General features: G+C 41.5%; 1 protein-coding gene across 1 annotated transcript; it reads left to right on the plus strand.

Annotated features, from left to right (window-relative positions):
• Window positions 1-7,474: 7,474 nt before the first annotated feature.
• On the plus strand, window positions 7,475-22,177 carry CA2 (carbonic anhydrase 2). The gene is made up of 7 exons (XM_080929461.1): window positions 7,475-7,691; window positions 8,718-8,915; window positions 15,407-15,525; window positions 15,942-16,034; window positions 17,177-17,239; window positions 18,353-18,508; window positions 21,389-22,177. The coding sequence occupies exons 1-7, from the start codon at window positions 7,655-7,657 to the stop codon at window positions 21,506-21,508; spliced, it is 786 nt and encodes a 261-aa protein (XP_080785587.1). The 5' UTR covers window positions 7,475-7,654; the 3' UTR covers window positions 21,509-22,177.
• Window positions 22,178-26,490: the final 4,313 nt, after the last annotated feature.

Genomic DNA, 26,490 nt, shown 5'->3' on the forward strand with positions numbered 1-26,490 from the left:
GTTACAAATATATACACATGTAACTTTGTCAAGCCTCTTCTCAGAATGAGCCTATGCTTTTCTAATGTGCTCCTTTGTCAAGAGCACAAGAGATCAAACCAGGTCAATAAACTACTTGGATGCAGGAAGGAGAAGAGAACAGGAATATTGAAGAATATTCTTCAATGTCTGAGCATTGCTGATTTGGGCTGTGGCTCCCAAAAGGAGGGCTTATCAGGCACAGGCACCCCAGCAACACTGGGCAGTGCTCACTAGAGATATCAGCACCCGCTAGAAAGGACATTTAGATAACTGGGTTTGGAGCAGGTGACCTGAAAAGCGTGGTTGTATGTCAGCAGGCCTGAGGGCCCACAGCGAACTCAGGCATATTTGGGATGATGTGAGTGAGCCCCAGGCACACAGCCCCCAAACCAGACTTTTTTTAAAAGTTACATAGGAATGCATGTAACTTACATATGTGTTATATAAAATAAAAGTAGATAATTTTAGAGGATGAAAAAATTAATCATAAACACAAGTTCCATTTTCTCCCTGCCTCGAAGTGACACACCATGGGTACCTCTGAACTGTGGAGTACTTTCTCTGGAAAGCTGGGTGGAGATTTCTGCTTACAAGAGCAGCAGTGGTCTCCTGTCTGTCCAGCCTGTCTGCCTTACCAAGTGAACACCTGAAAATGAAATAAAAAGAGTCAGGCATCATGAACATTAGAAAGGCAGAAAATCCTGCCATGGTGGAAGAAGGGAAGCATGTAGCCTTGACTTCAGCATTAGCATTTGGTGGGTGTATCTTGAATTGTTTTTAACCCTTTCAGTTTGGTCAGACAAGCCAAAAAGAAAAGAAAAAAAGAAAGAAAGAAAGGAAGAAAGAAAGAAAGAAAGAAAGAAAAAGAGAAAAAGAAAGAAGGTTTAAAGGGCACCTGTTGTAGTAGAAGAATGGAGGAAGGTAGGAAAGGAAGAGAAAAGAAAACCCAAAGGAGGACAAGGGAGGGAAGTAAAGAGGAGAAACAGAAGAGAGAGAAAGCACATTTTGTCATATATGAGCCAAGTGACAATTTGTCTGCCAACTGAAATGACATTCAGTTATTCATTCAAATGTGTGTATTTATCTTTCAGACACTGTAAGGTGGGTCAGGAAGGAAAGACAGAAGCATAGAAATACTGTTGACAATTACAGAGTACAATTTTGAAATTTTCATGTTAAGCGGTTAAAACGCATACAATTATTTTATGAAGCAAAGATGCTTAAAGAAAATGCTGTCAGCATCAAAGTCAGACCAATCTTCTTAGCTTATATGCGTTTGTTCTTCCTGAATCCTGATTTTGAGTAGTACAAAACTTTTAAAACATTTTTTTTTGTCTGAATAAAAATACATTTTCTTTCTGCTTCTGAATTAACTTGACTGGGCATAAAATGAGAAAGTCAGAGTTATAAAGTGCAGCTAAGTTCATTCTCTGAAGCCCACTCACACAGGTTACAGGACTGTGACAGTGCTGGCTGCGTGTGCTGTCTGCTCCTGTGAACAACACGGCTGACTTGGGCCTCCTGCCCTTAAGCAAGAGGAAGCATTTAGTTCTGAGGCCTTCACCCCTGCACGGAAAGTGTTAGAGTGCTTCTGTTCGTAAGAGGAAGTCAGAAATTCCCCAGAGTGGTGATTTATTGGTAAAAGAGAAGTTTAATCATGCGGTGAAGCTAACGCTCACCTAACAAGCTGTTCGGATCTGGTAGTGCTGGGTGCACATTCAGGCAGCATAGACTGACAATTTCCCCAGTGCAATGGCAGTGTGGGTTCTGTTCTTTTCTCCTCAATGCACTGGGCCAATGACAAGTGAGGGAAAATTAGGAACATAGCACTGTTGTGGGTCTCAGATGTTTTTGAATGCAAAGGTAATTATCATAATTGTTTCCCAGACCTTTGAGAAAAGAATTACCTTATAGTGTGTGTGTGTGTGTGTGTGTGTGTGTGTGTGTGTGTGTGTGTGTGTGTATGGGGCAGACACAGAGACACAGACAGAGATACACATGGAGAATGAACCCAAGACTCTGACGTGGTAGGCAAGCATTCTACTTCTAGGTTCTATCACCCTTTTATAGAATAGACAGTCTTATGTAAGAATTTCACAGAATGACATAGTGGGACTTCCCTTATTTGAGGGATTTCTACTCCTACCTCAAAATGTAGATAGAAAACACACACACACACACACACACACTCATACACACATACACACACACACACACACACACAAATTGCTATTCTTAAGTATTCTGCAGCTTTGGCACAGAGTTCTAGAGTTACTCTGTCCCCCCATGTTTCATGCCCTGCTTACGACTTTTGTGCTATGGGCCATCACTATGTAAAACAGGTATTGCTTGAACAAAATCCTTTGATACACGGGCAGTCGATCTGGTAACCACGATGTCTGCAAAATAGATATTGGCAGGTAGTGTTCACAGCACGGTTACCCTGGGCAAAGGATGGGCCATGTCCTGGGTGGGAAGAAGCAGAACACTGTTGGGTTTCACGAGAATAGTGGATGATAAAAATCTTAGAAATTGTCTATTTCAGGAATTTCCCGTTTACGACTTCCTGTATATGGCTAACCATGGGTACCTGAGGCAAATAACAAAATGGGTAAGAGAAGTTGTACTAAGGAGGTGGCACTGGGGGCTAATATCTCCAAGTGTCTTCCTCGTGCATTGGAGCATATGTAGTGCACCTTCGGAATGTGTCCATTGGATGCCAGCCACACAGCACCCCTGTCTCCCAAACTGGAAAATCCAGAAATATATCCAGTAATATATTCCAGTAATGTTCCTTATAAGGCAAATCGGTTAAGAATGGATGTTCTAAAAGGATGTAGGCCTTTGTTATATTTAGAGTGTTGTTTCTGGTCAATGGCAGCTTCGCTGAAGAACCAAATATTAAAAAGGTATAATTTGCAGACAAGTCTAATTTTCTCATTTTTAAGTTGATTCCACTTCTGCGTAAAATGGAAACTTGTTAACATACTTGAGTTCATTGGCTACTTTAGATGATTTTAGTTCTTATAGAAGTTAGCAGGTATCATAAAAAAGCAAAGACATTTTAAAGGTCTTTACATTTGGAAATGTACATACTGCAAACTTATTTTTCTAATCTAAAAATAGAGCTTGCTAAGGGCAGTTGAACTCAACTATTTGTAGATGTAACGTTAATGTTATCTCTGACCCATATTTTAGTTAGAGAGACTTTGGCAGGCAGGATCCTGTAAAGGTGTTTGGCATGTTGAACACAACTTGGCACTGTAGAGTAAAACTGCACATACAATCGTCACCCATTGCTACTCCAGCACCGTGGAGCAGGGTCCTTGACAAGGAGGAATGCCCTGACTCTTAGTGGGCCAAAGGACAGGTGGCCGAGGGATCAAACCGGAGCTGGCAGTTTGGTTCACACCTGGCTTTCCTGCTTGCTCACTGAGTGACTTGTACTCAAGAAACTTGTTTCTGTCCCCCAGGGTTCCTGCTTCAGTGTAGACTGATGTGGAGCATTTGGTAGATACATGTTTTTATTTTTTTCTTTAGAGTTGTATTGGTAAATTAATACTTTTAGAAAGTTTAGAACATAAAAACTCAAACACGCTAATTAAATGCACTTTTCCATTCAAGTTGGTGGCACAGAAAAGACTTTTTTTTTTTTTTTAGTGAAAAGTATTATAATAACCATTATATTATTTATCCAGGCATGAAACCACACCAGGACTTTGAGATATTCCAGACCCTCATTCTTACAATATGCTGGAACTAAAATTCTCCCTCATCAGTTTACAGTGGGGTAGGGAAGTTTCCAGAAACTGCCTGTCTTGCTTAGGCTATACTGAAGCCCTATGATGGACTCAGCTCACGCTGAAAGCTTAATTCTAATTTCACAAATGGGCACTTTTTCCTACAATGGCAGGGACGCTAAGGAGGAGCTAATAACACAGGAAGCCTCAGCTAAGCCACATAAACGAAGTTTGTCGCTCAGCAACCTCGGTATACTCTATACATTACACACATGAACATGGAGGCTTGAAGCCTAGATTAAATCATGGAGGCTTATGCAGTAGGTGAGACCTAGGGACCCAGTACAAACCCACAAGACCAGGGTCTCATTCTCTAAGAGGAACTCTGGTAGATTCACAGGGCAAAAGGGAAGCCAGAGCCAGAATTAGATGACTTTCTATACCAGGGAGACCTGGACTCTTTCTGGATGATTCTTAGAAAGGCACACACAAAGGCACGGGTAGCAGGAGTCACACAGACCCTCTGTTTGATTCTTGTCTGTAAAATGAGGATTTGGAATGGATTGCCTAAAACTCTATTGTCTTAGTTATAGTTAGTGTCATTCTCTCCTTTGCATGGCTTCCTTGTCCACTTAACAGAAAACCTCTCCTTGGTACAGTGGTCTGTTCGGTTCTCCTGTCTTGGAGTCCTGCCTGGCTCTGATGTCACTCCTTTTCTTCTTTTTCTTTATCCCAGTGGTAAATCAGCAAGCGTTTCTATTCTAGAACCTTCTTTGTGCAGGCTTTATACCTCTTTGCTGTACTTGAGCCGTTCTGTCCCTGGTCATTCCTTACTAGCTCTTGAAGGACTTCCTTCAGCAGGGCTTCTAGGACCCTTGGCCTACAAGTGGCCTCTTCTCCTATGCCACTCTGACTCATTTCTGGCTCATGAGCTTCACACTGGCTGGCACAGGTGGAATTCACTTTGCTTATGTTCGCTTGCTGTTCCCTACATCCTCCATATCCATTCATCATGGGCTCCAGAAAGACCAGCCTGAGTCGGCATGGCAGCAACCCAAAGTAGCAGTTGAGATCTTGGACCTTACATTGTATAGCCCCCCAAAATATGGAAAATATAGAGAACAGTTAGTAGGGGCTCAAGAAATACAGTAGTAAAATGATAACTCATATTTAATAAGCTGTAACTGTTGGCATAATGTCCAACCCATTTATACATGTTATATTATTTAGTTCTTACTGTGACCTTATGACATAAGTACCATTATTATCTTAGGATTATGGCTGACATGCTAAAATTTAATTTAGAGCTACCTTAGGGTTCATAGTAAAACCATATATAATATATATGTGGATATCTATTTACACACACACACACACACACACACACACACACACACAATTTATATAGTGTTCATGTCCTAAATATTCTTCATTCTCCCTATAAAAAAAATCCAGACAGGTGGAGGCTCTCTCTCCTTTTGGCCACATGTTTACTTTTGCATTATGTTTTATACAGGCCTGTTTAGAACAACCTATAAAGCCATAATTTACTGGTGTTTCAAGTTGCAGGTGGTTAATGTGTACTCACTATCTGAATTCTTACAACCCTACTGGGTGTGACTATTCTCACTTCCCTCTTGAGCCACCAACAGCATATTGGGGTGGTGGGTTACAAACCGATGATTAGATAGTTGTGTCAGCATAGAATGCTGCATCACACACAGTAGGCTAGGGAGATGTCTACATACAGAACTCTGGGAGTCCTGTGGGGTAAATGGCTCCCAGTCTCCCTAAAAACTTAGTACTCTATTGACTATGAAACTACCTACTTATGTAATTAATTACTGAATAAATCACATGTATTTCTTTGTAAAGATATATTAACTAGCTGTATTTAGCTTTCTCATTATGTTTTAAATTTTTGCTCTGATTTATCTTAAAGTCTTTTTATTATAATAATTGGAACATGTTTTAGTAATTTTATAATTTTTTCCTAATTATGTTATATATATAAATATATATTTGTGCATATATGTACATATGAATATACATATGTATATACATATATTCACCTACCTCCTGGGTCAGAAGGAGGTACATTTCCTTCTTCTAAAATGACATGAACACATAAGCTCTGGTTTTATTTTTAAAAACCCAGTGTTACTCTCTGGCAGCCAGTGAACAAGGATAGCCTGGGAGGAATGTCCCCAATACAATAGAGCAAGACAGTGACTGATCCACATGAAACTACAAAGCCATCTCTTTCCTGAAAACCTGGTAGAAAGAAAATGCCTACAACCTATATAATTTGAAAAGGAGATGACTATGAAATGTAATACCTGATATTCTCTTGACCATCCAAAGGTGGGCAAGGAAGACTCCCTAGAAGGAGCCTGGTTCCCACTGAAATATACCAGACATGAGAACTCCCGTAGCTGCAACCAGAATTGGTGGGGGCTCCTGAGCCTTAAGTGCTTAATCCAAAGTTCTTATTCCACGCACGGCAGTAAGGGAACATTGTGCCTCACAGGAAATGAGAGACTCTTAGCAAAATATGCTGCTCTAGTGTCACAGATGGGAGGGACTGCTTGTGAACTGCATTTTGAAATGGTCCTAGAAACCTAAAAGTATAGTTGAATATTCTTTGTCAAAAGTTCCCTTTAACATCAACGTGAAGAGTCATGTATACAGAACACCATAATTTTCTGAGTCTTAGAACAGGAACAAGGAGATCTACGTGTGTGTGCATCATCTTTGTGTGGCACCGGCTGAGATAAACGCACAAGATGATTCTGAGAACGCTTAAAATGTAGTCCTATGATATTTTTCATTTCATTCATTTTAATATAAAGGTAACGTGATGTCTAGGTGCCCCTATAAAAACACAAAAACTGTGTACCCTTCTCATTTTGAATTCTAAATACTAGGACCTCATGTCCACAATAGAGTCATCACAAAAAACGTCCTCAAAGTCAAAATAGGAAAAACAAAGTGTTAGGTGAAGAGAAATGTTTAAATAATAAAAATGCACAGAAATACCATTGAGAGGCGTGTCCCCGGAACGCCCAAGGTCCTTGGAAAGTCGTGGAGTTTTTTTTTTTTTTTTTAAGTAATTTTTATTAATTTGCTTGTTTGTTTGGTTAGTTGGTTTAGGCATGCCAAATACAAATTCCTTTACCAGGAAAGGAAAGTTCTCATCTCCTTGGAAGACATTTTAAAAATCCAATTCCTAAGAGCAAAGCGAAGTGCCTAGGGATAAATTTGTGGGGCAACCGAGAAGCTGGAGGGCGCCCTGGCGGCGAGGCCCGATCGTCTTCCCGCAGCCGGGCAGCAGGGGGCCCCCCCGCACCCCGCTTCCCACTCCGGGATCCCCGCTCCGGGAGCCTCCAGGACGCTCCCCTCCCAAGGTCAAACTCCGCACCCGCGTGCGTGCGGGCCGCGACCTGGTGGCCCAGTGGCCCGGTGGCCGCCCGGAGCTGGGAAGATGATCCGCGCTGTGCGGGAGGTGGCTAGGTCTGTGCTCACAATGGGGCTGGCGAGTAGGGGCGCGGGCCGGGGAGGCAGCGCCGCGCCCGGGCGAGCTGGAGAGCGCGCAGCTGCTGCTGAGCGGGTCGGACGCAGAAGCGGAGAGCAGCCGGAGGGCGCCCCGCCCCAGCCAAGGTGCGGGGGCCCAGAACACCAAGGCCTCCGCCTGTCACCTCTGCCTGTCACCTCCGTCCGCCACCTCCACCGTCTCCTCCCCTTGCTCAGGTCCACTCGGTCCCACCCCTGGGCCGTCCAGAACACCAAGTTGGCGGGAGCCTATAAAAGCCGGGCCGGGCGACCCGCGACACATACTGCAGGACCGCTAGACGGACGACAGCTGCTGCCCTGCCCCAATCACCGGCGCGACCATGTCCCACCACCACTGGGGATACGGCAAGAGCAACGGTGAGTGCGGAGGCCGCGCGCTCCGGGCCGCGCGCTCTCGGTCTCGGCTCAGGCACCTGCCTTGCTCCGCAGATCCCGGAGCGCAGCTTGGATGCTGGGTCCCCGCTCTGGGACATCCCTGGCGCCAGACTCAGACTGCTGTCGAGGATCTGATCTCAAACTTGCCTGGCCGTGCACAGGGGCTGGGAGGGATAACGTAACTCAAGATTCCGGGACGGTACTTATGGGGACCACAGCCCGTCACCAAAGGCCAACCTAGACAGAATCAGGCAACGGGTGTTACTAACATTTAAGTTGAGGGTCGCAGAAAGGTTAAGGGGAGATCATGGTCTTCTTCGCATCAGTATCTGCTGTACTGTGGCTAAGATTCCCAGCTTTGTTTTGTCACCTTCTAGAGCCCGTTTGAATCTAATTGCTCTGGCTCCAGAGTTTTCCATCCATCTCTCAGCTTATAAGGTCAATCGGTAGATAACCAGACGTCTTCCAGTTCAAAGGCCTTGGTATATGAGGCCAGCCGAAGGAAAAGGAAGGTGCACCTGGCTTGTGGTTAAAGGGTGTGGGCTTCCCTTCTAATTCTAAAGAAGGTGTCTGAGCCGGAGTATTGGTCTATATGGTCTTTACCTAGTACTCGGACCTGTTATAGTGCTTTAGAATTTATATCCCAAACTCAGTCACAAAAGGATTTATATCCCCAGTCGGACCACATCGTTGTCAGGCATTCTGTCCAGTTTTAGCCACTGAATTTGAGTAGAAAAATTTCAAAATTGTTAATGGTTGTCTGACATCTGTTAAGAAATTGAGGCATATCGATTCTAATTTTCGTGCTGGCCTTATGAGGTAGACTCGAAATATTACTACCCTACGATACAAATAAGGGGACAGAGGCACATTTTGTTCTCATACGTGTTAACTTAATAAGTATCACCTCTGAATTTGGAAATGAACACACGGTGTCTAGAATCACCAGTGGCTTCGAGTGGCTGGTGTCCCACAACAGTGACCTCACAGCTGTCTTCTCATCTCCAGGACCAGAGACTTGGCATAAGGAGTTCCCCATTGCCAATGGAGACCGCCAGTCCCCAGTGGACATTGACACCGGCATTGCCCAGTACGACCCTGCCCTGAAACCTCTGCTCGTATGTTATGACAAAGCTGCTTCCAAGAGCATTGTCAACAACGGCCACTCCTTCAATGTTGAGTTCGATGACTCCCAGGACTACGCAGGTCAGTGTTTAGGAAACATCAGGCTTTTTAGCCAACAGTTATTTTCCATCTTAATGAAAAATACAGGGACCCAGGCGGGAGGTCCCTGCCACTACAGCTTGTGTCCAAAAGCTAAGATGTCACTCTGATTTCTTTCATAGGTCCTAGAAGTAGGCTAATTACTGTGAACTATCCTCAGGGATTGTATTCTTCCTTGTCATATTGTCAGATATGTAGGGCATCAGGCAAGGAGCCTGAGGGAAGTCGAAGAAAGCAAGTCAGGTCTTTAGTAATACAGAAACCAGGGAGTTCATGAAACTTTTAAACTTTTAAGATTCTCTTTAAATCATGTGTCCTCACAGATGATAGCTGTCCTCAATTGGCATGTCTTACTTAATGTGTACTGCCTTCAAGTCAGCAGGGCAGAAAGTGATCATAATCTGAAGACTTAAAGGGCTGACGTTCCCGGTAAACTGGACGCATTTGTCAGTGTCGACATTGCAAGCATAAAGATATCAGTATCTTGTTCAAAAATTTATTCCACAAGTGGAAATTTTTTAGAGTTGTTGGGATATGCTTAGGCAGTTAGTGAAAATAAAAAAATCCAGTTACCATAAAATTTATTTATAATAGGGCCTGTTGACAGTATGCTGGTGGATGCTTTTCTTCTTTATTTAGGAAAAGGAGAGCCGGTCCCATTTAGACACAGTGGCTGCTTTTCCCGGCTTGCTGGTTGATTTAATTAGCAGTGTCCTATTTTCCTGATCACTTTCCTTTGAAGGTCGCTGGGTGGAATGGGGCTATAAACACATTGTTTGCTGGTGGTTTGAAGTATTAGAGGGAAAGGACAAAGACAGAGGAAACAGTGACTATCACTGTCAAAGTAGGAGCTAATGACCGTGGCAAATCGCAGCCTCCTATATAATGTGCAGTTGAAGCATTATAACCAGGTTGGCCGCTATGTTTCAATAGCAGCAGAGAAATTGCAAGTGCCTCAGACAGAATCAACAGCTGAAGAAAGGTGGGTTTATGGGGGGGGGGGTGAGGAAACAACGCTACAGACTCACATGGGGGGAAAAAAAGAGGGGGGCTCAAAAAGAAAAAAAAAAAAAACAACCAACAAAAGTCAGTCTTGCCTCCAGGGCAGGGTGTTTCAAAGCCTGATAAGGTGATTCAGGGTTGGTCAGTTTGAAGGAAGCTAGGATGGTTGATTGGTCCAGAGCAGGCTTTGGAACTCGTTGAGCCTGTCCATCAGCAGGGGGCTGCGGGTGAGAGATTGAAACCCCACAGAGCCTTTGTTTTAAGCTGGCGGGTTTTATCTCAAGTCTTAAGGGTGACTAAGAAACTGGCCATCCTGGAAATTTACCACAGTGGGCCCTCATCCCTGTCTGTCTAACAGGGAGTCTTTCTCACTCCTAATCTGTTCCCATGACTGATATCAGGGTCACCAGGGCAGGTGAGCTGGATTCCTTCCCTGTGTCCTCAAAATCCAGCAAGTACTGAAAATATATAGAAGAGAAGGATACAAAAACATATAGGCTCTGACTGTTACTCTGATACAACCAGAAAAGAAACTTTTCAAGGAACTGTGGGCTCCTGATTTCAGATCCAAGAAGTTATTGAAATGTAAGGTGTAAGAATTCTCTGAAGGAGAGTCTGAGGCCTTAGCACCCGAGACAGACAGCATGGGCAAGGGTGGTTTGAAGAGAGGAATGGAGGGGGAGGGGGCTCACCTGCCACAAGTCAGGTTCCAGAGCTTTCAGAGACTAGGGGAAAGGAGATGTTTCATAGCAGGAGTCTGCAGCTAAGGCCTTAGATTTCCAGGCAGCCAGTAGGGAAGGAGGTGGGGAGCAGGATGTGTGGCTGCCTATACTTCTTTTGACTTAAAACTCCCTTCTCTGGTGGAAAATCCTGGATTAGAAAGTTTGTTACCAACAATGTTCTCAGTTGGGTGACTGTCAATGTCTGTGAGAAGGAAGGGCCGTCACTTTGCTGCTTGTAAAAATAATGTGGTCGTAGAAACTGTGGAAACATAGATGAGGCTTAGTAATCGACGAGCTGCTTCAGTGAAGGCTTTCCAGAGAGAATAAGGTTCATTTGGAGAAATAGAGGGTTTGGGTGTTTTGGAAGAGCCTCCAGCAAAGGGCTTTAGGAAACTCTAGGGGATAAAAGGGAGTACAGGATGTGTGTCTGTGTGCCCTAGATAGCAACAAGATCTAGGAAAAACAAGGGTCAGAAAAGATTATACTTCTCCTTTGCCCATGAAAGACTCCTTTGTAATTTGGCCAGTATCTCCTATCTCTTTAGGTTACTTTGGTTAAACAAGAATCTAGACTGTATTAAGATACAGATGTAAAAGGAAAACCCACTTACTGGGTACATTAAATAGTAATATGTCACACGGAAATATGCCGCTTAGATTTGCTTTTCTAAAGAATCTTAGATTCTCAGAAGTGTAACAAATGGAAGGGATACTGTAGGCCACGACAGGAAGGAAGGAAGGAGTGAAAAAAGGAAGGAAGGGAAAAGAGAAGGAAACAAGGAAGGAAGGAATCACTTGCCAAGCCTTGTTCTCTGTAGCACTACTTTCTAACTAACTAGCAGCTGTTTCAAAAGAGAGTACAAGTAGGAGTTTTCAAAGGAAAACTATTATCAGTCTTTAGTTGTATGTATCATGTTTTAAAAAAAAACATTGTCCTTTTTTTTTACACTTAGTCTAAAAAAATAATTTATTTTGGACACTTGATATTTTATTTAGAAACGTAACATTCTAGCAATGCTTTGTTGAGTTACTTTTGTTCGTTTTTAGTAGTTGTAGAATTTTTCAAATCTTTTTCTTCCTGCATCAATCACTTACTGCCTCTCTGCGCAGCCCCCACTCCCCACTCCAGCACTGAGAGCTTAGCCTTCTAGAATTTATCTTTAAGTCAGGCCTTGCAATGTGTTCTGAATGTCATCTTACACCCAGGCTTAAGTACCTGGTGTCAGAAACTAAGCTGGCTGTGCTTGGTGTTGTGTTTATTTACGTGGAGGTAATTCTTTTAAAATGAGGAACTAATAAGTTTAGAAGCTCACACTGAAGTTGTCAACATCCCTTTAAAGCCAATAATCTTAAATTAATGAAAAATTGCCAATGCGTTCTTTTTAAAAAGTATTATTAAGAAATAACCTTGTCTGCTTGAGGTGCTTTCTTGCCAGCTTTTTCTGGTACAAAAAAAGAGTCAAAGTATTTAACCATTCCCAACTAATTAACTCTGGTTGATAAGTTGACAACTCTCTGCTTTCTTGCATAGTTAGGGAAAAGTAATGAGGACACTGTCAGCATTCCTAGGTCAGCACCCACACCAGGTTCACCTCCATTAGTGCTCCTTTTAAAAACATGAAGTGTTTATTTGTTTATGCTCCTCCGAGAAGAGGCTGAGTGACTCCCATGTGCCTTTGAAGCTGACCATTGTCTGGGTAACATAATGGGGCTTTGTACCTGGGTTCTGCTGAACTTTCCCAGGGACTCAGTTTTAAAGCTCTAAATTCACTGGCCACAAGCAGCCAATGAGGAGTTTCCATGCACGTAGTTAGTGATGTCAGAATAATTATCAATACCTAGGACAGTGGCCAGAGCTTCCTAAACACTCTGAGTGGTGAAACTTACTCCTAAAACGTGTCCGGTTTAAACCTATGCAATCCCTAAATACGTTAAGCTAAAACTGCTGTACACGTGTGATTTTTAACTGGTCAGAAGAAATGCAACCTGAGGAACCCCTCTCAGATTTGCTCGCATGACTGTAGTTCTAGGATTATTCACACCTGTCAGTGTAAAAGTATGCACAATCTAATCAGTGAAGACTGTAAGCATGGATTTTAGAATTTCAGAGTATTTGTGGAAGCAATGTTTCGGCGATTAACACTCACATCTTATCTGTGGAAAGTATTCATTTGTCTGAAAAGAAACTGTTGAAATAATTGTCTATGAGCAACAAACACATTGAAAGGATGTTTACTTGTAAACTGGGATTCAGGGAGCTTACCTACCCCTGTGGGCTTTAGCTTGTTGTTCAAATAGATCTTAATTATCAATAGTGACTAAGAAGAAAAATAGCGAAAAATGGTAAATTTTCAGTGATTTTTATATGGGTTTCTAATTTATTTCAGTAGTATAAAATCTCCTGTCTAATGAAAATACAGCTTAATGAGTTAAGTATGCAGTGTAAGAGGAGATTATTATATAATGTTATGTTGTATTTACATTCTGTTTAACTGATGACAAATTATAAAGGTTAACATCGGGAAAAGTTTTGATACAGAATTTAAATTAAAATTTGAAAGTCCTCTTTCTATATCTGCCACCTGGTGGGACATGTTTCAGTGACACACTGAGAGCACGAACTCTGTAGAACACCTGTCCCATCACCGACGTCTGGGTTTTTATAGAGGATAAGCATACAGCCAGTAATTTCTGCCAGGTTGAAAACATAATTTTGCATAAGAAAAACTGATATCCTTATAAACCGAGACAGTTTAAAAAATGGTCTAGAGTAATCAGAATGAATAAATGAATCTTGTAATATAGTGTAAGCCATATTTAATAAAAGTGTTGTAGTTTTTATTTCTTAGGCAAAGTAATACATGTTGCATTTATCTGAGATAAAAGAACTGTATGATTATAATGTTTTCCGAGCATGAAATCAACTCCATGGTCACAATTTTCGGAAACCCGAATTGCTGCTGTCTGTAGCAATTCACTTCTAAAGATTTGATAACCTTTTTTTTTCTAATTACAAATGGACTTCTAATCTGCATAGCAACAGTTTCATTTTAATGTGAGCTCAAACAGCTAACAATTACCACTGGGTATGTTTAATCATTGACTTGCTTCTTTTTGTGTTCATAAAGCCTTTTAAAATAAAGGTGTATGTGGACAAAAAGCATATTTGTACTTAAAATATCTGCTAAAACAACTAAAAGGGGATGGAAGTTCAAGGCCTGAAAGGAGAGAATAAGAATTTCTTCCCCGGGAAAGCACCTCTTACCCTGGAATCACTGAACAGGATTTGCCCCTTGGCTGAACCAATGACTCTCTATAAATGATATTTCCTTATATGATGGGTCAATTGGTCGTGAGCTTTGAGGAAAAATTTTAAAGAATTTTTCCACAGTACTAAGTTCCTTTGTAAAGATAATTTCATTGTTACGCAGGTATTATTAAGTGTTCTTTCACTTCTAAAAAACAAACAAACTAACAAACAAACAAACTAGTTTAGGAGGCCTGGCTTAATTTTTTTTTTCCTTGCTGACTCATCAGATAGATAAACATTTCTGTGCTTTAAAGAATTGATCCTAGTGTAGTATATACAAGTTCATATTTTTTCATGTGTGTGTAATATGGCACCATTAATGATTCATTCTTCCTGTTTTCTCTTGGCCCGCTGGAAGAGTCCGAAGCCAGTGGTTGCATAGTTGTTGTGTAAAGACCACATGGTATATCTCAGCCAGATTCATACTTTGCTTTGAGTAGATTAATAGGCCTTGCTACTGAAAAACACATTTAAATGAAATGAAGCCAATGACATTTATTGTACAGACTCTGTTCTGTGTTTTACAAAGCCACCATGGAGTTAAGCTCATTGTTTTATAGAATCACAGTCTAAGACCAAAAGATGCACCTAAAGGGACAGACAGATGCTTTAATCTAAGTCCTAGGAAAATAAATTAGTAGAACCGAGCTACTTTTGAAAACATTTGACTATATGGTTTAAATATCACAGATACATACAAGTAAGGTAAAACTCTTAATTGTTTACTTCTGTTATAACCTCTTCCAAGACACACTGGTCATGTACCTATGAATGGAGGAATTGAAGTATGTGGCTTCTGTGATGATTTATTAATTAAAGCCAGTCTACTTCCAGGATAGAGAATCCAGGATAGTTCCTGTCCTTAGAATTTTAGCTTGTGGGAGAAGACAAAAAACCTTAAACAGCACATATGATGATAGAGAGGTTATTATTAATGAAATAAATGATAATGCACATATTTTACAGATACAGGTTTAATACAGGTTTTCAGGGGACAAAGCCAGTTAGTGTAAGTCTAGTTAAGTTTTATGATATTTTGATTTTTTTTTTCTCCAAATCCTGGTGTTTGACTGACAGAAAGTCAAGAAAATCTATTGGTCACATAGAAAACAGATCCTTGAGTTCACAAATCAATCATTTCACTAGTTCTTTCACTAACTGTAAATTAATGTGATTGTAAATCTCTCTCCGGATCTTTACATATAGGAGACAAACATACCAATAGTAAGCCCAGCCGTGACTGACAAGGTTTCCATCATCTATCCATAGCACATTGGAAAAATAAAACAGTTGAAATATCTTTAGTCAGCACTATGTTATCTTTGTCTGGTTTTAATTTCTGTGTACGTGTACGCATGTGCATGCATGTGTATGTGTGTGTGTGTGTGTGTGTGTGTGGTAAGTATACAGAGGCATTTTACCCATGCATTCTAATTCCAGTGCTGAAAGAGGGACCACTCAATGGCACCTATAGACTGATCCAGTTTCACTTTCACTGGGGCTCATCTGATGGCCAAGGCTCCGAGCACACTGTGAACAAAAAACAGTATGCTGCAGAGGTAAGATCATTTCTTCCTTACAGGGAAAATCCTATTCAACATTCATTTCCAAAGCTGTTTATAAGTCCAGTGCTCGGTGAATGAACAAACTCGGCAAAGGCTCTTCCATTAGTTTCTTAGGTATTTTGTTCTCCAGTTAAGGCTGTAAGAATAGCGTTGAGTTTGCTTTTTGATAAACCCATACATGAAATCTGCCTTTTCTAAAAATTCTACATGTTCTTGTCCTAGTATTGCTCTTTGAAGTGATATGCTATTATATCCAGTATAATTAGAATTAAATCAAGTTTCACTTAAAAATATCTACATTTTATCTGTAATGACCATTAGCTATAAAGGGAAAAACAGTCATTAGGTAAGATCTGTTGGCTTTTATCCTGTGAATCATTTATTGTGGTTTTTGTCTCCCATGACTTTAGCTTCACTTGGTTCACTGGAACACCAAATATGGCGATTTTGGAAAAGCTGTGCAGCAACCAGACGGATTGGCTGTTTTGGGAATTTTTTTGAAGGTTAGTTAATGGCCCAGTCCCTTGGTTTTTTTCCTATGTTTAAGGTCATTGATTAGACAGAATGTTTACAACAGGGAGAACATTCTACAAAAATTCTGAGGAAATGCTTCTTTCTGATGCTAAAGTATGTTCAGGTTTAATTCTCCCTCCATCACTCCTTGCCTTCTTTATCTGAGAGATATTTTGGGTGTGCCACTTAGATACCAGTTATATATTAATGTGAGGAACAGAGAAAGTTAGACTAAAGATGGCCGATAAGATATAATCTAAATTGAACCTTCAGTGAAGGTTACTACTCTTTTTTTTTTTTTTTTTTTTTTTTTTTTGGATTAGACAATGCTGTACTGAGACCAAGTTCTGATGTGGGACAGGACTTTGATGCTGGCAAATTTCAGGACCTGTGGGATCTCAAAGTTGAGCTGCCCCTAGCACGTTGGAAAGGGGAGTGTAGATCACCGTGGGATAGACATTTACGAGTGTCCCATGCAGAAATGAAACCTCAGGGGCTCCTTCAGTCACCCCAAGGCAACAGAACGAGAAACATGATAAAAGTGCTCAGGATATGATCCTCAGAAACTGCTAGTGTGAGGCTCTAAGCACTGAAGACACGGTTACTATGAATGAAAAGAAACGGAAGCCAAGAGACTACTACAAAGACCGGGTGGAGGGGGAGCAGGAAGAGAGTGTAGGAGGGAAGGCAAGAGTGTGAGCTCCTCAAAGGCATCCACTGAGGTCAGATCTCCTTCTGTTGGCTTAGTGGTTGGGTTGGAGGTGATAGGACATAGAGCAAGCTAACGCAGCGGAGCGAGTTGCAGAGGCAGAAGCTGAGGTGGGTTGAAGATTCAGTGGCAGCTGCCAGAGCGAGTGTTATCAGTGTTTACAAGCCACGAATGTCCAAGAAATAAATTTTTCTTGTTCTTCTTTGAGCGGTTTTTGATAGCGTTGCTCAAATCCCTCCTAGAAACAGGACAGAGGGGTTGGGGGTTTGTGGAGGGGAAACCAGGAAGGGAAATAACATTTGAATGTAAATGAATAAAATAACCAATAAGAAACAAAAACAAACAAACAAACAAAAAAAAAAAAAAAACAAAATTGTTGTACCAGTTGATTCCTGAGGCCTTATAACCCCTGCTTTTCTGCAGATTGGACCTGCCTCACAAGGCCTTCAGAAAGTCCTGGAAGCACTACATTCCATTAAAACAAAGGTAACTCTTCCAAAATCTTTACTTTTAAAACTTTTTGTGATCAGACTTATTGATGACATGTGTTTCGGTGAATAGTTTACTGAAGGTAAATAATTACATATATAATGATTTTTTTTCCTGCAAAGTAGGTTCTAATTCTGGTAAATAGTGTGGTCTGTGATGGTTTGCTATTAGAAGCACACATATGCAAGAACCTGAGAACATCAAAGAGCCAGAAAAACCTTCTTGACAAATTACCCAGTGATTCATATGGGAAGTGCTTGTGAGAAGCTGGCTATGTTATGATCACTATGCTGATCCAAGAGACTCAGAGATGTGTGGGATGGACAAAGGCCTGCTCCACGGAAATTCCTATTTGATGACCTGAGTTCGTCCATTCTGTGCTTAAGTCCTCTGGGCAGCACTGATGTGCTGGGGCTTTTGAGCATCCACTTGCAATGACTGGTCATCTGGCTGGCGGCCTACACAAATCTCATCTTCAATTAAATGTAAATCTTTGCACCTGTCATTCCTCTCATTGAGTCACATGTGATAACCCTGGTGCGTTTTCCACGTGGTCCTATTCTCTCTGATTGCTAATTACCTCTAGTACCGGTTATTTATTCTCATCTTACTCTGCCTCATCTCACAATGACCTTTTAAAGAAAACAATGGTGTGAAATCTCACATTGCCACCCACAGTTGCTCCTTTGAGAGCACCATGTCCAGAGCCGATTCTAATTCTAGAGCCGATGCTCTAATTCTAATGGATCTGTGAAACACCACTGCAAACTTATCACCTTATTATCAAAGATCCTATATTTCTGTTACTGCAACCTAATTATGTTTACCATTTTAGTGGTAAGGCGTTAAATGCCAGATGTAATCAGCTAAGGGCACCGAAAAAGCTCAGGAATTGTTCTGATGACAAGAGGAAACATAGTAGCTAATTTTTCATGGTCTCCTTGCCAAACTGTTTCCGAGCAAAACATCTAGAGGTAACTCTCTTCATTTAGTTTGTCAATAAACCTGAAACCTCGGCCCAAAAGCCTTGCAGTAAGAGGTGCCTAGACCTGTAAATGATCGTCTTCCCTACTGTGGATGCTGACTGTCTTCTGTGCTGTTGGCCCACAGGGGAAGCGTGCGGCCTTTGGTAACTTCGATCCTTGCTCCCTTCTTCCTGGAAACTTGGACTACTGGACATACCCTGGCTCCCTGACCACTCCGCCTCTGCTGGAATGTGTGACCTGGATCGTGCTCAAGGAACCCATTACCGTGAGCAGTGAGCAGGTTGGTTGTCTAGGCAGAGTTGTCTTTCAGTGGAGGCAGAAAAGCATCTCTTACCAGTCAGGCCTGGGATTTAATCCTCCTGTGATGTCTCACCTACTTGGCAGTTCTGCTGGTATTCGGCAGCACTTAGATAGGTTGTTTAATCTGGTGAAAGTGTTCTTTATTGTGAGGATTATGTGAGAATGATATCTGATTATTCGCTTATTCTTTTCTAAACAGCTAGGAGGAAGTAGAAACTTTGAAAAACGAGATTTTATGTGGAAAGTTACATAGATATCAGTGATAGTTTCCAGCCTCCTGATCACTGACGTAAGACTTTAGCTCAGTCTTGAGTGTGAGATGCACTTTGGAATGCTGACAGTCCTCCTGGCTCCCTTAGCCTAAGACCAAAATGTGGGAAATGGTCATTTCTCGAGAATCACAAAAGGCAGATAGATTCCAGTCATATGAAAGAAAGCTGCAGCCAGTTTTGAAGTGACAATTATTTGAGCACCTGTATAATTTAAACCTGGAAATGTTTGGAATCACAAACGTCCCCGTCTGTAAAATGCAAGAAAGGTCACAGTGGCAGAGTTTATGTCACTGTCTAGAATTTGCTGAGTAAAAACTGTAGGCACAGGAAGATGGAAGCGAGTTTCATGAAGTTCCTTGGGCAGCACCAGGTGTGTCTGGGGAAAATACTTTCTCTTCTGTGCTCTCTGATGGCATATTAGTGTGTTAATGATAAAAATGATTCATACCTGTTCTATGAGGAAATCAGTGTGCCACTAGAAACGCAGATGTAGTATAATCAAAGTGGCCGGTAACATGGAATGCTTGCCTGGTATGTGGCTTGAAAATTAAACCGGGAGTTTTAACAGTTGAGCAAGCACCGTGAAGTAGCAAAGGGAAGAGGTGAGAACGCCACTTCGTGCTGTAGACGTGGTGCTTGAGATAGGGTGCAAAAACGCCCGCATTCCTTTCATCCCTCCACTGAGAACTTAGATATTTCGAAGTCTTCTATCAATAGCTGCTTTGATAGGTGGATTTATCGTCTGCACACACTGCAAATGCAGAGATAGCCCTGGACGATGAATTTGCCCTTTACCCTAGAAACTGGTGTGAAGCTACACATATGAATTTCATGTTTCATCGGGATTGCATAGTAAGTGCCCATTTGCAGATCATGGTACACAGGACCTGCAGGTCTTATGTACAGCTCAGCGCCACAGCTCTGGTTCCTCCTCTGAGGTTCCCTTCGCTCTGCTCTGCTTCTTGGCTCTGTTCAGCCTAGGTGGTTGGAAACACTCTTGAGTATCACATCCAGGCACAGCCACCTCCGAGGCACCTTCCACCGATTCCCTGAGAACACGGTAGCCTTGTTTTAAAGATCAGCGATGCTCAACAAGTCTGCCCATCTTGCTGACTAGCACGGTGCCCCTTGCTTGTTTATAAGTCAGACTTCAGCAAGAGAAAGTGTAAGCATGATAGATGAAGACTTACTGCAGTTACCTGTTGTCATGCATTTTGTCTTCTCTGGGACAGAAACTGATATTAGTTTAGAGAAAGTTTGTGGGCTGAGGTGATTGCTAGATAAACAGTATACACAATCTGTTGTATTCTGATGCCTTACTCCTCTCTACACAGCTGTGTCTCTGATCCTAAAATGATGAGTCAGTGTTACTGACATCTGGATATAATGTGAATGACGGAAAGGGACCGTCATGGAACAATCTATATCAACTGATCAAAATGTCTTAGGACTGAGAAGTGGCTTAGTCAGTCTGTACAGTACTTATCCTAGAAACACTAGGACATGGGGTCAAACTCCAGAGACCATGTGACAATGCTGGGTATATCCATGCTAATTTGAGATCCCGATGTTAGGAGATCAAGGACAGATGGATGCTCAGAGCCCAAGAGCTAGCCAGCCTCCCCTCCCAGGCGAGCTCCAGGCCGATGAAAGTCCTTCTCTGAGAAAGCCAATGGCCCCAGCACTTACTGAACTGATCTTGATGTGATCTTTATGTATCTTTATCATGCCTTTATGTGCATGCGTACATACATGTGCACATATATCCACAAACATGTGAACACACACAGAGTGATTTGAATCTGCCCCTGTCTGTGCTGAGCCAGGAGCCAAGAATAGGCGCAAAGGAGAATAAAAGCAGCCAGTTCACAGGCTCAGCTATCTCAGCACTGCAGTGCAGCCTGTGGGTCCAAATATCCAAGTGCATGGTCAGCATTCCATTCTTTTTGGGAGCAGGTAGGCTTGCTCCTTTACCCACTCCAACACTGGATGCACTTTGTCTTCCTTGGGACAGAAAACAAAACTTTAACATGTATTTAAAACTTTATATTGCTTTATAGATCGTAGGTATTTACAGATTTTTATTCAATTTAAAATGAAAGTAAGCTCATGAATATTTTTATTTAAAGAAAGACCCGCGTGTCTTTGTATATTCTACGTAAACAGATTTCTCATGTGGAGGTTGCATTTAGTTGTTTTTAATGTTTTCTTTTAATTTCCTTTTTTTTTTTTCCTTTTTATTTCTTGTCTGCTTCTGCCTCCCAAGTGCTGGGATCAAAAGTGTGCACCACCAACACCCAGTTTAGAGGATGAATTTAAATTAAAAATGTGCCACTTTAAGTGTGTAATATTGTGAAACTAATTTTTGAACTCCATTTATTTGTATGTTTGTTTATATGTGAGTACACTGTAGCTGTCTTCATACACACAGAAGAGGGCATCAAATCCCATTACAGATTGCTGTGAGCCACCATATGGTTGCTGGGGAATTGAACTCAGGACCTCTGGAAGAGCAGTCAGTGCTCTAACCACTGAGCCATCGCTCCAGCCCGAAACTAATTTTTCTTAAATTCCATTATGTTTTTTAGATGTCTCATTTCCGTAAACTGCACTTCAATGCCGAGGGGGATCCGGAAGAACTGATGGTGGACAATTGGCGTCCAGCTCAGCCGCTGAAGAACAGAAAGATCAAAGCGTCCTTTAAATAAAATGGCTCCACAGCTGGGGTCCAAACAGCACAAGTGTGGCCGCCTCTCTGTAGCGAAGCACAGTTCCTTCAGCCTTGGTGATTCAGATCCCGACCTCGAATCTGATATATCTGGTATCGTAGGCCTTTTACCTCTCACCCTTTGTGCATACTAATAAAATGTGAAAGGAAGACTCAGCTGTCTCATGTGGTGGCAGGCTGGTGGCCGACTTAGGGTGTACTTTCTCAGCCACAGCAACGCAAGGCCAAGAACAGACATGGCCTCTTGCTTCTCTTCAGAGCCATAACATAATGAGTACTCAGGCCTGTTTGTTAAAATGCTATTTTTAAAATTATGTAAAGCTATAAAGATTGATTACAAGTCCACATCATGAGACAAACTGAGGTAATTTAGGCAAATCAGGTAAAACAGTCATAGTTTTATGATTATGAATTAGATGAATGTCACTATTCCAAGATCTTATATTAAAGAAAAACTTTTAAGAAGCTTATATATTTGTAGCAAAATTATTCTTAAATATGAATTCTGTTGTAACTTAGTGACTTTTGATTTCTAGAGATGTAAATGAAGATGTAAAAATTGATTTAGTTGTGAAACAGAGTATATTTCCCTTCAGATAACATCCCATAACCCGATGAATAATGTATTTTAGATATATTCTCTAATAAAATTCAGAACTCTACTTTGGGTGCCTTATTGTCTGCGCCACAGGGACAGAAATGGGTAAACAAATGCCTGTGTATGGGAGTCATGTTAATTAATTATTGATATTCGGCCATTGCAACTGAAGCCAGTCCCTGACTCAGGCACTCTCTCTATTTACCGGTGGTACTTTCTGAGCACTGGTGTGATTCTTTGAGATTGCTGTGAAACTCATCCAGGAGAGCCAGGACTGAAGGAAGGTACCACAAGGAAGACACATCTCCACACAAATGCTCCTCCATAACCTTTTGCCTTGTCCCATGCCCGAAGTCATGGGAGAGAGAGCAACGAATCATGGACTCAAATTATGAGCAACTGTGAGCCATGTAAACTTTTCTTCTTTTAAAGTTGCATATTAGGCATTTTGTTATACATAAGGCTAATTACCACACAGCCCCATTGCTTTTTAGTAAGTAGGCTGTTTTACAGAACGAGACAGAAGTGAGCTGATGGTTCTGAAATTGAAAGATTCATTTTCCAGTAATAGAAATCTACACAATTTCCTTTCAATGCCCTGCCATGCTGGCTTCAGGCTGCACATTGTTCCTCCTGCCCATAAACTTCAGGGTATGAGATCAGTAAGTAAGGACTTACCTCAGACATTAGAGAAGACTGTAGCAAGGGTTAGAAGTGGAAGGCATTCTTCCTGGCAGAGGCTCAAGGTTACCTATGAAAGAAGTCTTACGCAGTTCAGGTCGCCTTGCACATTCTAGCAAGGCCAGAGATGTAGATAGTTTCCCATTCACATCTGTCTTTGGTAAAAAGGTTGCTTCTTGGAGAAGATATGGATCCCAGTTCTTAGTACATGGTTCTGGCTTGTCTGACAGAGGCACTACCTTCCAAGAAAAAAAAAAAAAACCATCCACATCTCCCACATCTGAACATCTCCCACATTCTCAGTTCCTAAAACCTTTGAAATCTGTATGCTTCATGACCCAAAGTCAACCCTCAGAAATGTCGTATGGGCCAGAGTCCGGAACACTGGATGCATAAAGAATTCCAACAATTACACACACACACACACACACACACACACACACACACACACACACAAACACACAGCGTGTTTGCAAAATGTGTATGCATTGACATATAAGATCTTATAAAGTATATTGACCTATTGGTGACAACTGGCTTCTCCAAGGGACAATGTAGTGAGGTTTACCATTGTGTCTATACCCTTCCTGGTCATATTCTACAGATGGACACAGCAGTTTTTAGACACAGCAGTATAGGCTGGACTATCAGAAAGTAGTGTACTTTTTCCCACAAGTGTGTAATAATTTGAGGTCCAAACTTCACTCACCAACAGCCTCCTTTTTCAAAAACTCTGAATCTACCCTTACTATAATACTTAGAACCTTGGCTGGGTCTCATTATTATCTAAACACATAGCCATATTTTTTAGTTCTACCTCTCTAGCTACATCTAATCTATGTATAGGCCTATGTGTACTCAAACTTACATGCTGCTGCACACTTACATCATGCAGGAGCACATGCGTACATGAACATATGTGTATATAGAGTACATCATTCAAGCAAGCTATGGAAGTTCTCATGCTTTCAAATCAAGACTATTCATTAGTGATAGCTAGAGAGTTAAAACACTTATTTTTCTTGTTATTAGTGATTTAGAATTCCTTTCCTATACATCTATAATTCGTCATGTACTGAATATAATAAAATAAAATTATTCAATTTTAGACATGAAACTTTGATGCCATAAGAATTAGTGTTCATATTCCCTCCATGGCACCTCCTACAGGGTAACAGGCCCGGGTATGCTCTCCAGTCTTATCAAATCATCATACCCACTCCTAAGCATCTGGCTTTAGCCTCCAAATGAAAATGCTAAGCTTGTCTGAACATCTTGACAAAGGACGTTTGAGAATATGGCCAGACTAAGCCCAGAAGAAAAAAATTCAACTAGACACCTGAATGATTTTTGAGTAATTAGATTTTTAGAGTATTTATTTTTGAAATTATAATTGTACTATTTCTTTCTTCCCTTGCCTCTTTCCAAATCTTTACATGTATATCCCCCTTTACTCTTTCAAAATTGTGGTCTCTTTTAATGTGTGTGTGTGTGTTTCTAAATACATGCATACAACCTTTTCAGTCTCTATAATGTTACCTGTAGATCCTTTAAATGAGGTTCACATGAGCTTTTATCTGTCTGACCTGTGTGTGGCAAAGTAGCCCTTGTATGAGATTGATTCAAGCGGGCTGCAATACTGGGATCCTGGGCTCTATGATTACTTAACTGTGTGACTAGAAAAGATATTAGGCTGTCTGGGTCTTCAGTTCACCCATCACCTAAGGGGATTTAATAAAGGGATTCTCACAAAAGTTGGTTTGAGGATGTAAAATGGCAATCTGATTAAAACTCTTAATTTTATTTTATTGTTTTATTCACTTTACAATCTGATTAAAGACCCTCCTTCTTCTCCCAGTCACATTCTTGTACCCCTTTCCCTATTTCCCTATCTCTTTAGCCTCAGAGAATGAAACACTGAGTCATAGCAGGACTAGGCACATCTCCCCCTGAGGCCAGGCACGGCAGCCCAGCTGTGGGATAGCAAAGGCAGGAAACAGAGTCAAAGACAGCTCCCACTCGAATTGTTGGGAAACCCACATGGATAATAAGCTGTACATTTGCTACATATGTATAGGGGGCCTCCATCCAGTCACTACATGGTTGGTGCTTCAGTTGCTGCAAGCCACCCTTTGTCCCGGGTTATTTTGCTCTGTAAGTTTTTTGTGGTGTCCTTGGCCCCTCTGGCTCCCTCAATCCTTTACCCTACTCTTTTGCAGGACTCCCTGAGCTCTGCTTATTGCCTGTGGGTCTCTGCATCTGTTTCCATTAGCTGCAGTGGAAGGAGATGGGCCACAATCCCACACGACCTTCTGCCCAAAATTTGTCCTGCCTATAAGTAGTTCAGGGATTTAAAAAAAAAAGAAAGAAAGAAAGAAAAAGAAATGATGGGAACAAGATGGAGGGAATGGCCAACCGATGACTGACCCAACTTGAGACCCATCTCATGAGAGAGACAACAACCCCTGACACTATTAATAATACTTTGCTATGTTTGTAAACAGGAGTGTATTATAACTGTCTGTCTTAGTCAGGGTTTCTATTCCTGCACAAACATCATGACCAAGAAGCAAGTTGGGGAGGAAAGGCTTTATTCAACTTACACTTCTGAAAACTTACATATTGCTGTTTATCACCAAAGAAAGTCAACACTGAAACTCAAGCAGAACAGGAAGCAGGAGCTGATACAGAGGCCATGGAGTTCCTTACTGGCTTGCTTCCCCTGGCTTGCTCAACTTACTTTATTACAGCACCCAGGTTTACCAGCCCAGGGATGGCACCACTCACAATGGGCTGGGCCCTCCCTCCTTGATCACTACTTGAAAGAATGTCTTACAGCTGGATCTCATGGAAGCATTTTCTCAACTGAAGCTCCTTTCTCTGTGATGACTCCAGCTTGTGTCAAGTTGACACAAAACCAGCCAGTACACTGTCTCCTGAGAGGTTTCATCCAGCAGCTGACTAAAACTCTTAAATCATGCCTTTTTCATAATAAGTGCTTTCAATAAATGCATTAATCTTTGAAGCAAATTCATTGACTCATGATGTAGGAAGTAGCTCCCCCTCCCACCGGTCTTTTGGAAATAAATAACCAAATAAGGAAATACGTAGTTGATATTCCTGCCCAACAGACATTGACATATGGTGAGCCTGTGGAATGCCTGATGCCTCTGGGAATAGCTTGGGGAAAATCCACAGTGACAACTCTGAAAATGTCTGAACTCCAGGAGACACATTAGTCATTAACTGTCTGGCAGTCCCTGATGTAAGACTGCGAAGACGGAAGAGTCTGTCTTGCTCAGTGTGGACCTAGAGCTGTCGGCCATCAGGGTCTCCAAAACACATGTTTGCCAGGATGTTCTCAAGAATTTTAACTTGGATTTGTTTTTCGTTGCTTACATTTTAGTTGGTTTTAATGAGTAATTACAAAATAGTCAAAAAAGCCTTAGGTTTAAAATGAGTTGTTCTAAGTGCTATTGCCTTTATAATACTTAATCTTACACTGAACACAAATATACATTTTAATATTTAATGTCATGTGTATGCTTACGTGAATTTATGTGCACCACATGCATGGAACTGGATTTATAAATGGTTGTGACCTGCCATGTAGATTCTGGGAAACAAATCTTGTTCCTCTACAAGAGCTATTAACTGCTAGATCATCTTTTTATACATTTATA

The sequence above is a fragment of the Micromys minutus genome (assembly GCF_963924665.1).
Source record: "Micromys minutus genome assembly, chromosome: 15".
Classification (NCBI taxonomy): domain Eukaryota; kingdom Metazoa; phylum Chordata; class Mammalia; order Rodentia; family Muridae; genus Micromys; species Micromys minutus.

Bases quoted from the DNA above. Each gene is read 5' to 3' on its own strand.
- CA2 (XM_080929461.1), top strand. From the start codon at position 7,655: ATGTCCCACCACCACTGGGGATACGGCAAGAGCAACG. The intron at 7,692-8,717 runs GTGAGTGCGGAG...TCTCATCTCCAG, and splicing joins GGGATACGGCAAGAGCAACG to GACCAGAGACTTGGCATAAG. The intron at 17,240-18,352 runs GTAACTCTTCCA...GTTGGCCCACAG, and splicing joins TACATTCCATTAAAACAAAG to GGGAAGCGTGCGGCCTTTGG.